Source organism: Myxocyprinus asiaticus, chromosome 3, assembly GCF_019703515.2.
Source record: "Myxocyprinus asiaticus isolate MX2 ecotype Aquarium Trade chromosome 3, UBuf_Myxa_2, whole genome shotgun sequence".
Lineage (NCBI taxonomy): Eukaryota > Metazoa > Chordata > Actinopteri > Cypriniformes > Catostomidae > Myxocyprinus > Myxocyprinus asiaticus.
The window spans coordinates 6549882-6563543 of NC_059346.1; the positions used below are offsets into that span (position 1 = coordinate 6549882).

General features: G+C 34.5%; 1 protein-coding gene across 5 annotated transcripts in view; it reads right to left on the reverse strand.

The window, feature by feature from the left end:
* Positions 1-1449: 1449 nt before the first annotated feature.
* Positions 1450-13662, reverse strand: part of LOC127430205 (SH2B adapter protein 3-like) — a 77726-nt gene continuing 65513 nt past the window's right edge. For all 5 annotated transcript variants that reach the window (XM_051679808.1, XM_051679834.1, XM_051679823.1 and 2 more), the window contains 2 exons: positions 11894-12065; positions 1450-6266 (listed from right to left, as the gene is read on the reverse strand). In XM_051679808.1, the coding sequence (XP_051535768.1) occupies positions 5923-6266; positions 11894-12065 (516 nt within the window). In that variant the 3' untranslated portion in view covers positions 1450-5922. The remainder of the gene's footprint in view (positions 6267-11893; positions 12066-13662) is intronic.

Here is a 13662-nt window from a genome sequence, read left to right on the forward strand (position 1 = left end):
AAAGCTCTTGTGATTCGTGTACATTCACTGATGGACATTGTTAGTAGAAAAGTTAAATAAACTAGTGACGGTGCGAAAAATGTTTTAACGTGAGTTTACTTTCTAGAAGTCCACGGAACTAAAAGTGCCAAAGTTGAAGAAAAACCCAATAAAGCATGGAGAAGCTACACTTTAAAAAATGATCGTAATTTTTTATGGTAAAATAATGTAAAAATGCTACAGTAAAAAAAATAAAACAATAATAATAATAATAATAATAATAAAACAACAATGTTAATTGGTTAAAGGGTAGTAAAATTAATATACTGTATATACGTTAAAATAATATAGATTTTACAAGATATGTAATTTTACAGTAAAACATTGTTTTTTAGATTTAAAAGGTATGACGTTACAGTATAATTAATGGTAAAAATGTATATTATGTTTAACAAGAAAGAAAACACACATACTTTTTACTGTAAACTATTGTTAAAATTACGATGAAAAATAATAGTTGGGCGTTCCCACAAGTCCCTGAATGACCCATCACATTTTATTATATTTTATGGGAATAGTAATGTTTCTTCATATTTTTTATATCAGTTATGTGCATTGGGGTGTTCTGTATTATATTTTATGTTGTTTAGTTCATGTTTATTGCATTATTTCAATGTCAAATTAATTATTTCAGTTATTGCTACTAAAAGGGCCACTCTTAATGAACTTCATCATCATGTGGCCTTTCGTAGTTACTACTGTGATTATAAAATGTATTTTAAAGTGAAAAGTAGACTTTTATAGTTCCAGAAGGTTAGTATATCAAGTTTATATCATTTAATAATATAAACGCTAGTGAACGGTAGAATATACAGGCATCAAAATGACCTCCCATAAAGCCTGAAAAATAGTCACCGTATTTTTACGGTAAATTTCTGGCAACCACAGCTTTTATTAGTGTACGGTAACAGCATGGTTTTATTGCTACTTTGATATGGATTATTATTAGATGTACTGTTCAAACATCTTCATTCTTATATCAAACAATATCTTTTTACCATAGTATTACAGTACCATCACTAAACCATGGTACATATTATATAAACACAAATAAACCTATACAATCAGGGTCCTCCAATATACAACCTAGTGTTGAGATGTTTGTGAAGTGTAAAAAGATATTCTGAGCAAAACCTTTAATGTATGTTTATTTTAATACAGTATAACAATTTTAGCCTAATTATCTTATTTAAGGTGTGTAACACTAAGCAAAACATCCTCTTTTGGGACAAATTAGAAGTAAATTATTCAAGTGTTGAGAGCAACTGAACTTGAAGCATTATGATCAAAGTTAGACAAAACTCATTAGTGTTTAATACTGTGCGTCTCATATTTCTTGTCAGTTACCAGTATTTCTTATAGTTTGTTTGACATATTTATCTTATTAAGAAGCAAAGAACATTAAGTGGATTGAAACATTAACTTTATTTTCCTCTTAAAAAAAAATAATCAAATATACAGTTGATATAATTTAATATGCATAATGCTACATGGAAAGTAACATGCGTTTGATCGGAAAGCCGTGGTGGAGTGGTTAAACTAGCTGAGGGTAAAGCCCAGGGGTTTACAGTGCTCTCATTCATCTCATAGTAACAACAGTATAGAGAGAGAAGACATTCATTCATCAGTTGAACATCGAGGGACCTTAGACGGGGTACATTTGCCACTCTGAAGCATTGGTTCCATCAGAAGGTGGCACAGGCTAGTGCTCCAGTTATCGGCCTATATGTATAAAGCATCTACAAGTCCAAAGCACTGTTCTAGGATCAGTTTTCCCTCCCTTCGGCCATTTCAGTTACTACACAAAACAATACCAAACCAAAACAGTACAAATGGCTTTGAGATTTACTTTGTCAACAGGGCCCGTGGAGCACTACGTTTGGAATAAGCCATTCCTTACCAGACAGTGCAGCTTCTGTTGTATCTGATAGAGTCAGATATACAACCTTTAATCTGTACATATTAAAAATCATGATATAAACAACATATTTGCATAAAAACAAGTGTTTTACAATTACAAAAGGACATTCTGGGTCATTTGCGGAAGCAGCATAGTCATTTAAACAATATTCTGCTGATTGAATTTAGCACATCACTTATTAGTAGACATGCATGTCTATGACACAAGCAATTTAGTAATTGATTGTCTAACTTCATCTTTCAATGCTGCCCGCCTCCATCCAATGCAAAATCAGCCCACCTGGAACACAGTCCACAATGCAATGCGAGGTAGTGATACACAGGTACAGTTCACGCTTTCATTCATATCATGTTAAAAAATATACTGTATATATTCATAGAGTCTAGAACATGGTCGCCTTTTGTTTTCCCACAGAGAGAAGTGTGAAATGGTTCTTTGTGGTAATAAGGCTCGTTACAAAAATATAAATAAAAGAAGGCCAATAAAGATAAATTAATGGGACAGAATGTAGCAGAGACCGAATTCTGCAGCAAAGCAGAAGAGAAAGAGAGAGAGCAAAGAAATGAATTATTTTCGCATGATTAATTGAACAAGTGCAAGTCATATTGGCATCCAAAAATTGAAGGAATAAAAATATGAAATTAAATTTTGCTGAAAGAAGATAAAGCCTTTTTTTTTGAGCCATAAACATCTGTGCATTACATTATTTTCATTCAAATTTCCATTACCATAATGCAAACAACATTACTGTAAAATTATATATGATTTGTATTAGTATATATATATATATATATATATATATATATATATATATGAAAAACTATTTCTGCATCATGGAAGTATTGCTGTTTTTATTCTGATTTGAATAAAAAGTAGAAAAAGTAGTAGTCGTTTTGTAATACAGTAAAACATTACTATACAGTAATGAAAGGCTAATAAGTAAGATTTGATATTCAAAACAAAAAAATTAAATGTGCTTAAATGTTGAATAATATCACAATGCAAAACATGAATTATCTAAATCTAAAAGATCTAAAAAGTCCTAAAAACATTTTGTTCATGCAAAATATAATTTCATCCTTTTTTTCTTTGGATGTGTAACCTGGACATGTTTTTGTGACATTCACCCAATTATGTATGAACAAGACATATTGCTAAGTAATTGCTGAATCTGAATACTGTGGTAGTGTTAAGCCACAAAGACAACTATTCAAAAACAGAGGAAAAGTAGAATACGTTCCAAAAATGACCAAGCAACATTTCTGTAATGCATGTACTGAAAAATGGTAGACAGATAGCTTAAATCAACTATTTGTGGTGTCAGATGTGGTAGCTGTTCATTTAAAAGTAGTATTTCCACAGCTAAGAGCCATGAAAAACAGGAGGGTGAGTTAAAATGCTAAATGTTTTTAGAAAGAACTACCTTACAGGTTAATAATAAAATAAAGTCTTTTGTGAAATGTGATGTGAATTTAGGCATTAAGCCAGCTATTGCTGGTTTGGTTCGGTTATTTTTACTCTTTGGTCAGTTAACTTGTAAACCTAGCATAGGACCTCTAGAATCTATGATGACATGGCTAACTGCGTTCTATGGTCTAAAATATTTGGCCTCCCTATACACAAAACTTATTGAAAACTAGAAACCTGTGTATTACTATAATTGAACATGAAGAATGTGAATTAAACATCTGAAAGTGTGTGAAATTAAATCTGAATGTGTATGTGCGTGTGCTGCCAGACTAAGAACTATTTTGATCTAATCATTGTTTAAAGGAATGTTTAAGGTTCAATACAACTCGAGCTCAAAGCATCCATGGCACTCGGACGATCACCACAGAAAATAATTTTGTAAAAATAAGCAAAAATCATGTATACAGCAATTGCATTTTGACAAACGTTAATATACACACTGTTTTGAAAGTATAGCCACAAGACTCATCTGACAATCTAAACCAAATACCAGAAAATGGACGTAATGCATCTATCCCCAAAATATTGTTTATATGGTGCAAATAAAATTCACAGAAATTACAACCGAAATGAAAAGCCAGAAGTTCATCCACCTAAAAACATAGTCTCGCTGCTATAAGTATTATTCAAACAACTTTACGTAAACTTTAATAAAAGTGCTTTAACAAAAATGAGTTTCACATTTCTTGCCCCATAGACTTCCACTGTAAGTGCTGTTCTGTAAACATAATTTTTGTTAGATTTTACAAACTGAGGGACAAAATTAAATTATTCTCTGTGGTATCTGTCACCGGGTCAAAGATGCTGTCGACAGCCAAAAAGTTGTTTTGAACACCGAAATATTTCTTTAAGCTGCTGTGTGCAGCTTACATTTTTTCGATGTTAAAAGTCTTCTCACAGCATAATAGGTAAGACAACTACAATTAAGCCATCAATAGTTTAATTCCTCAAAAGTGTGTGGCTCTGTAGAAATGACACACTGCAGCTTTAAAGGGATAGTTCACCTGAAAATGTTGTCATAATTTACTCACCCTGATGTTGTTCCAAACCCATATGACTTGGAAAAATTAAACGTAATGAATATTTCAAATGACAACTTTTTCAGCTGTCTTGGTTTCCAGAAGTAGTTTTCCCATTCATTTTTTCTATAGGGATTTCTTTAAAATCCTTCATAAAAGAGTTCTAAGTCATGAACCAAACCAACCAGCTCCGAAATGAATCACAACATTATAAACTTTGATTTGAAGCAAAATACTATTGGGAAATCTGGACAAAAAGACAAAGGTACAAGACTGTGTACTTAACGTCTTCAATGAGGGAAAGAACTACAATCCCATGAAGCATCACGAATGACGTAATCGCATGAAAAATGATGGAAATGTATAAAACTATTGATTTAAAGTATAGAAATAATATATTTTAAATGTATTGCAAAATATTCAGATATATAAAGATATAGAAGTAGTTTGAGTGAATGGATTCTCTGATTGGTGGATCTCTCTTCAGGATTATGGGTAGCGTGGTTCTTCACTAGAAACTGCGCTATTAAACACAATTTTTAAACAATGACGTTGAAATAACGCAGACTGATGACTTCAACAGGAGCATATATCATCAATTAACAACCTCGGAGCTCACGGAAGGTCTGTCTTTAAAAGCTTTTAAGTTATCGTTAAAAATGAATTTGTTTATGGAGAAAATGAATGGGATTTTTATTTCTGAAACCCAACTGCTGCACTCTATTCCGGCCCGACTTTTCAGTACAATGTCAGCTGATAGTGACTCACTTCAAAGCTTTAAAAGGACTCCAAAGTTTCATAAAAGTAGTCCATTCGTCATATGCCAAGTCTTCTAAAGGCATATGATAGATTTTGTGAGAAATGGAAATTTAATTTTTCTGTGAAAAGCTTGATTGTGTGTCTATAAGCGCATGACAGAAGCTTGTTCACTCGAGAGGATGAGACAAGAAAGTCTGCAAAGAAAGTTGAGCATACAAAAGTAAGTCATACAGGTTTGGAATGACATGAGGGTGACTACATTTTTGGGTGAACTATCTCTAAGTCTTTGAATAGACCCTTGCCAAGGTTTGGTAGGTGGTGTATGTTCCCAAGCCTGTGAACAACTTCCTGACCAGCTTTTATGAAACTTTCTATATGCTTTCTCAAACACATCTTCGGTATCCCCATGAGCAGCTGTCTAATTCTCATCTCTACTTTAGTAATTCTATAATAAACACTCATTTCAACCATAGTGAAACGTCCATATAATACATTCACAGGGAAGACAGCTGTCAGGACTCTTAGAAAGGCAGGGTCAGGTGTCAGGCAGCATCGTTCACTAACAGACACCTGCCTCTACTGCGAGTCTCGCCTGTATTCTCGCATAATTCGGGCTGTTTTCTCTTTGAGATCGCTGTTTGGCTGCCATATGCTCTCCATCTGGGTGAAAAACCAGGAGCGATTTTCATCTTTTGTTCCTGTTCTCTGTCTCTATCAGAAGAACATATACTGGTTGTCGATTGCCCTTTTGCGCCCCCTGTCGGGCGGCTCTAGTTCATAGTCAGAGTCCCGGTTGGGCAGAAGGGGTGGGAGGGGGTTGGGGTGGCGGAGTAGGTTTCTGCGGCCCACCGACTCACTCCGGCGTAGGGGTACGGGAACGGGTCGATCGGGAAGTATGCGGTGTAAGGCTGGGACTAATGCTGATGGGGGTGAACAGGACTGGGCCACGGAGGGGCCGGAGAGAGGATATGAATCCAGGCTACAGCGAGCCAGACTTGGCTCAGAGCTCCAGCGAGAGAACGGCACCAATACTGGAGAGCCAAAAGCCGAACTCTGACCTATGTAGGCAGAAAAGAGAAAATACTTCAATAGTGATGGAGAAAAAGCAAAGTGTGGTTGTATGTGTGTGTTTCTTCAACTTCGGGCAATAATATGTCTCAGTTATATGAAGGTCACATTAAAACTGACTTAGAAACTTTTTGGCAGGTCTTCATCATATATTTTTGGGGCTCATCAAATACCTTTTAGTATGTATAGATTTTAGGGTTTTAGCCTTGTCCCAGACCCAGACTTTCAGTAATAATTCATTATAAATGAATAAAAAAAAAAAAAAAAAAGTGCCCACAGCTGAAGAAACACACATGTATGTATGCACTGTACAAATATCCATCATTTTAAAGGAAAAAGAATGTAAAAAACATGAATTGGTTATATACCGTAACATATACAGTAAAAAATTATATTATATATGTCACACACAATACATGCAATTTTACAGTAAAATATTGTGTGTTAAATATATGTTTTTTTAAATGTTTGGTATGATTTTTCTGTAAAGTTGACGGTAATTATGTTTATCAAGAGAATACTGTACTTTTACAGTAAACTATTTTTTTAAAATTACGGTAAAAACAATAATCAGACCTTTCCAGAAGTCCCTGTGTGACCCATCACATTTCATTAGATTTTATGGGAATAGTTGTTTCTTTTTATTTTTGATATCATTTATGTACATTGGGGGTGTTCTATGTTATATTTTATGTAGTTTATTTCATCTTTATTGCACTATTTTAGTATCACATACATTACCCTAATGGTGTTCTGTGTGCACATGTAGTACATTACCTTTATATTATTTAATAATATCAACCAGGCATCCGGACATCAAAATAACATCCCATAATGCCTGAAGCATGGTCACTGTATTTTTACGGTAATTTTCTGGCAACCACAGCTGCCAGTATTTTACTGTAAATATTTTTTTACAGTGTGGATCATGGTGAGATATTAAATATTTTAAAAACCCCCCTGGAGTTCGCTAGTTCGAATCCCAGGGTATGCTGAGTGACTCCAGCCAGGTCTCCTAAGCAACCAAATTGGCCCGGTTGCTAGGGAGGGTAGAGTCATGTGGGGTAACCTCCTCGTGGTCACTATAATGTGGTTTGTTCTCGGTGGGGCGCGTGGTGAGTTGAGCGAGGATGCCGCGGTGGATGGCGTGAAGCCTCCACACGCGCTATGTCTCAGTGGCAACGTGCTCAACAAGCCACGTGATAAGATGCATGGGTTGGCGTCTCAGACGCGGAGGCAGCTGGGATTCGTCCTCCGCCACCCGGACTGAGGCGAATCACTACGAAACCACAAGGACTTAAAAAGCGCACTGGGAATTGGGCATTCCAAATTGGGTGAAAAAAAATAATAATAATTATATATATATATTTTAAAAACCTAGTTTAAAACATGTCAAATTCGTAGACATGTAATCTTTGAGTTCACGTTGTTTTTACAAATCTTTGAAAAACATTTATAACATTTTCTACAAAATAAAATGTATTTAATTATTTGTAAAAATGTCATGTGGTGTAACCATCAAGTAAAAGGTATTAAATACTTTCCTTGCACCTTGAGTACACGAGTGTATGCAACTTAATCATTAAATAAAAAAAGCTTTCAAACATATGTTTCAAGGTGAAAAATATTGTATATAAATATCATTAATTTTGAAGTCAAGAATATCAAGACGTTTTCTCATGGTTGCGCTAAATGACCTGATATTTTTATTTAATGATATGACAAAATAATGATTTGTTTTTAAAACTTCACACACAGTCTTGCGGGTCTTAAGAGGTCTTCTCTGTTTTATGATTTTACCTATATTTTGGTTACACCACTTGACTTTAATTTGGTGGACAAAAGTTTTTCAAATATTAATCATATTTTAAAATAAAATTGTTTGACTGCCTATTTTTTCAAGAAATTATAATAATAATAAATTATTCTGCACTACTCATGCCAACATTTCTTTTTTCAAGAATTTCAGCTTTTACTGAGACTTAGATTTTTTTTTAATTTACTTTCTCCAGACAGTTACACCACGTGACATTTTTTACTTTAAGCCCCAGACAAATTATCAAAATGACTTTGAACTCAGTAATTGAAAATGTGTTTATCATAGAAGAGGTGTATTCAATTAATTGTTTTGTGTGAATTGTGTTTGTAATGTATTTTTGAATAATTTATTAGATGTGGACAAAAAAAAAAAAAAGAAAAAAAAAAAAGAAAAAAAGAGCATCATATCATTGACCCATTTAAGATTTTATATATTTCATAATATTCTATTCTTGGCCTATCAAAGTATGCATTTAGACACCTGAGTTAACATTGTAATTAAATCTGATTAAATTGATCAATGTATTTGATATGGAGGACATGCTATATGTTAACAAAATATGCCCCTGAAAAGCAATTCCACAAGCCCTTTAATAAAAAAACTGCATTCATGTTTCAAAATGTGTTAATTCGTTAGTAATTAGTCACCCAAAACCTAACCCTACAGTCAGGTGGAAATGACTGGAATGTTGTTCCAGGACCAGCAAAGCATGTTGATCAAGGAATAGGATTTACTAAGTATTTACAATACACTAACAACTTCAATGTGCTTTTTATTTGTCCAGTAAGCTTCCTATACATCACTCATGAGTATGTGAATATTTTGACAGATATTTTAATAGGATCTCTGATTAAAACCTCAGCAGCAAAAAAAAGCAGACAGAGTTTGGAAGCTTGATTTATTTCCACAAATCAGATCTTTCTAACTTTGTTTCAAATAATCCTTCAGAAACAATGATTATTGTGCAGCAACACTCAGAGATATTCACTGAAGTCCCTGTGTGACGTTTTACATGCTTTGAAAAATTTGTAAAAAAAATACTATACGTTTACTATAATGTACTTTTTATTGATTAAGATTAAAATAAATATAATACAAATATAAAATCAATAAAAATTATTATGTTCATTCATTGAAAAAAATTTGAAACATGCCTTATTTATTATTTCGAGCTAGATTTGTACTGTTTCTTGCTTCTTGCATTGAACAATTTAAATCTACTTGGCATCAGTGGTTGTTTGCTTGAAATGATGGTTCCTCTGATTGGAAGGGCAATTTCTGATTACCAAAACACTACAAAAAATATCTAGAAATAGTTTTTTTGTTATATCACCCAGCCCAATCAAGAAGCATGTCTTACTTTTGTACTTCACGTTAAGCGTATGAAGTCCCTGCTTTATATTTTTAACTGCATTTGTTGTTCTCTGCCTCATTTGACTGGAACCCTCTATCAAAAAAACAAAAAACGAATCCTCCTTATATCCCATAGGGGGCATCATCCTCACACTAACGATCTACATTCTCTACATGCCATGAGAGGGCAGAATGTGTGTGTTTAAATGTATAGATGTAAATGCACACAATAGCACATGATAGTAAATGTGTAGGTGTGTGTCTGTGTGTGTGATAAAACATGTCTCTGTATTTTTGCTTATATATAAGTGATTGCATTAACCGTTTGTGAGGGTGGGTGACTGCAGGAAAATGGACTCTTAGAAAAAGCCAGATTCTGCGTAGGACTACGTGAATATATAGGTGTCTGTGGTTCTGGTTATGTATATAAGTGCATGGATAGGTACATGTGTTTTCATATGTATGTGACCGCATATGTGCACGTGTGTGTGTGTGTGTGTGTGTGTGTGTGTGAGAGAGAGCACGTTTCTTTGTCTCAAGTCTTTTAGAACTACTAAAAACCCATCTAAACCACAGAACACAAGAGGGAAACAGATCCTGTCGAGGGAGCGTGTTTGTGATAGAAAGAAAGAGAAATTGTGTGCATATGCACGTTTTTTAACTGCCCAAACAATTTCTGGTGCAAGATATTTAATCTAAGTTTGTGCTATCTTCTTTTAAAATAAATGCCACTTTTTTGATATTTTGTTATGTAATGCAATGAAATTCATACATTTTTAAGTGTCTTAAAACCTCTTCAACTCTGGGGCATTTTTGGGTTGCCGCCTAAAAATGTCACTCAAATTTAAAAGCTCACCATTAACACATACTGTACTATGGACTCATTACCAACCCCCCCTCCCCCCCCAAATATATATATAAAAAGACTCCAATTATTCATAAATAATTTTGTATATGTTTACAATTTCTCTCTTTTTTTGTTGTCCTAAATTTGTAAGCATGTAATTCTGGTTCTGTTCACTCTATCTCCCTCCAAAAAGTCTTATTTTATTCCACTAGACGGCAGCAAGTACTAAAAAAAAAAATTCTTCCTTCACAAAATGCAGATCTGAAATGTTGGTGTCACTCTAGCGCATTTTATCCCTCACAGATGTGCTTGTCAAGAGACATTCAGACAAATTTTCAATTCATGCACCACCCCCATTGTTTCATTGAATATCTCGGCCTCTGAGTGGACTAGAAGATCAAGAGTTGCGCATCCTCCGCGCGTAGCTCTTGACAGCCCAAAGCGTTGATTTATATTGTGAAAGGCTTTGTTTGAAAAATGCTAATAAAGAATTATATTGCTACATAATCTTTTGTTTTTTCCTAAGATGTAAATAAATACATTTTGACAAGAAAAGAAGTATATATAGTGTCAAATTTCAGCACTTTCTAAATCTGCGATTAATTACAAAAAATTCTGTGCACAATGTCTTATCCAATTTTTGTGAGAGCACTAATTCTAAGTGCAATTTTCATGCCAGCGCCAAGTGGCCGTGGGTGGGAGTGTTTGCGCTACTGTGGGTGTAGGTGCGCAAACTGTGGGTGCACTGTATGTAAATTAAGTGGAGTAAAGCGCAATTTGCTATTTTCCCAAAAATTTGGTCATTGCACTAAGATGTTTCAATACCACCTCTTAACTTAGCGGTTCTCAAAGTGTGGGGCGCACCCCGTAAAGGGGGCCTGGAGGTATTGCAAGGGGGGCGTATAAGACCCGTCTTCAAATCTCTTTCACTTTCACACATTCAACAAAAATAGTGAAAATACACATAAGAACCGGTGTGCGCAATTTCTTTTCCTCTGCCTTGTTTAAACTTTCACCTGGCACCGCAGCGCATCCTCCGCACGCAGCTCTTGACAGCCCAAAGCGTTGATGTCAGGTGCGCTCATGTAAACAAGGTCATTGAGCGTCTTTTACCACTGAGCTACCCAGCCCCCCTACACTATAAAAATTTTTTTGTTTAAATCGTTGGTGCTTGAAGGAATGGACTATATAACAGGACGCAGATGCTGGGATAACCCGAGAAGAACCTCAGAATTTAATTGCACTTAGTCCAGCCCATTAACGCTTTGCGCGGGCGATTTCGCCAAACCCACTTGCGCCTAGACTAAGCGCATGATTGTACGACAAAACAAAAACTTCATGGTCATGCCCACAGACTTTGTGCTTATGAATTAAGGCATTGCGTTGCGCGTAACGCTTGCGCTCTTAAAATAGGGCCCTTTAAGCGTAAACTTTTTTTGCAACATAGCACCCCCTTTTGGACCTGCCGGCTATATATATATATATATATATATATTATGGTCTACATGGTAGATTAAACATTCTTTCTTAAAAAATAACAATACTGAATGGCTTTTCTAGATGTTCAAAAGACCCAATAGAAGTATATTTTGTCTCACCTGTGTGTGTGGGATTTACCCTCACGTAATTGGCCAGCATAACGTCACATGCGGCTCCACATTCCAGCGGGATTGGACAGTTGCGGAAATGACTGAGCATGTCCATGACAGATGGAAAACGCAGGTGCTGCACGCGACACTGACCCCACTCGGTTAAAGACAGACGCAAATGCTGCGGAGGAAGAGAGACAGTGTTAGGATATGCATTATAAATACAGACATGCACAGAGCACAGTAGCTTTCCATTCAAACGAAGAAAAACATCCACCAGACACAGCATTAAGGTTCAATACTAAATGTTTATGTAAGTGGTGCTTGCCAGTGCAAATGTCACTGTTTGGTGGAAGGTTGCTCGGGCATTGCTAGGTGATTGCTAGGGTGTCTGGGGGGTTGCTCGCTGGCAAAGAGCCCACCCACATGTCTCTATGATATTCTGGTCCTTAGATACGACCTGTTTTATTGCCCACCAAGCAAAAACTGTACGTCTAATTGCAAAGAAAAGTAACAGCACACTTCTCAACAAACATATTATAAAATCTCTCGAAAAAATGACACATTTTTAAAGAATTATGAAGTGAGTGATTTTCTATTTATTTTCATTTTAGTTTTGATACAATGCATTTATTTTTAATGTATTATTAATTATATCTATATGTTTTTTCTTTGATTCTCTCTCTCTCTGTATTTCTCCAGTGGAGTGCTGACTTTTCTTTGTTTGTTTAATATGCAAATAAAAAACAAAACAAAAAACAGCCTTCCACAAATGACGCAATCTTGCGCTCAACAGCTGGAACGAGCACAACTTTAAAATTATGTTTATTTGGGGGCACTTTTCAGAAAATATTGATATGCGATTAATTGCGATTTATTTGATTAATTAATCAGTGCATTATGTAATTAATTGAATTAAAAAAATATTGAATGACAGCCTTAAATCTAATCTAATTTAATCTATTATATTATATTATATTATAACATCATATATGGGTTGGCTGTGTTCCAAAAACAACAGTTTAAATATAAAGTTAACAAAGACTAAAGTTGATCGAAATATAATTTTTTTAAATATTACATTCTAATATATAATTAAAATATAATTGGTCATGTCATTTTATGCCTGTGCAATATTGTCTAAGCTTTATTGCCTTAAAAGGAAATCATAAATACATATTTTACCACATGATTCCAAGTTAAATGAATAAATGACTTCTTACGGTGTATGTTTTCAATTGATTGAATGACAATTAATCATCATAATCGCAATTATCTGTATGAGTATTAATTGTCAGACAAATTTAATAATTGTGACAGCCCTACTAAAAAAAAAAAAAAAAAAATCAAAATAATTTTATACATCTTCAGAAACCCTGAACATAAGAATAAACAATAGTAATCAAGCCTTAGCAAGCACCACTTACTAGGGATGCACAAATTAAGACATTTTGTATGGTTATTTAAGACGATTTTAGCTAATAATTATTCTGTGTTATTACCAATTGATATAATAATTCTACAATGTTATGCCTTTTTCTTAAACTGCATTCACACTAAAGTTCCAATGTACAATTTTACACACTTTGTGACATTAGTAGGCCTACATGGAATTTGCACACGTGGAATTTCGCAGTGTTTGTTTATTAAACATTTGAGCTAATTTGATTATGCGTTCAACAGCCATTAAGACTGTAGTACTCTCAATTCAGTTTAACACATTTGACCATGTTTAAATCCATGGTAAATCCATTAAGCAGAATTCCACAGATTTTACA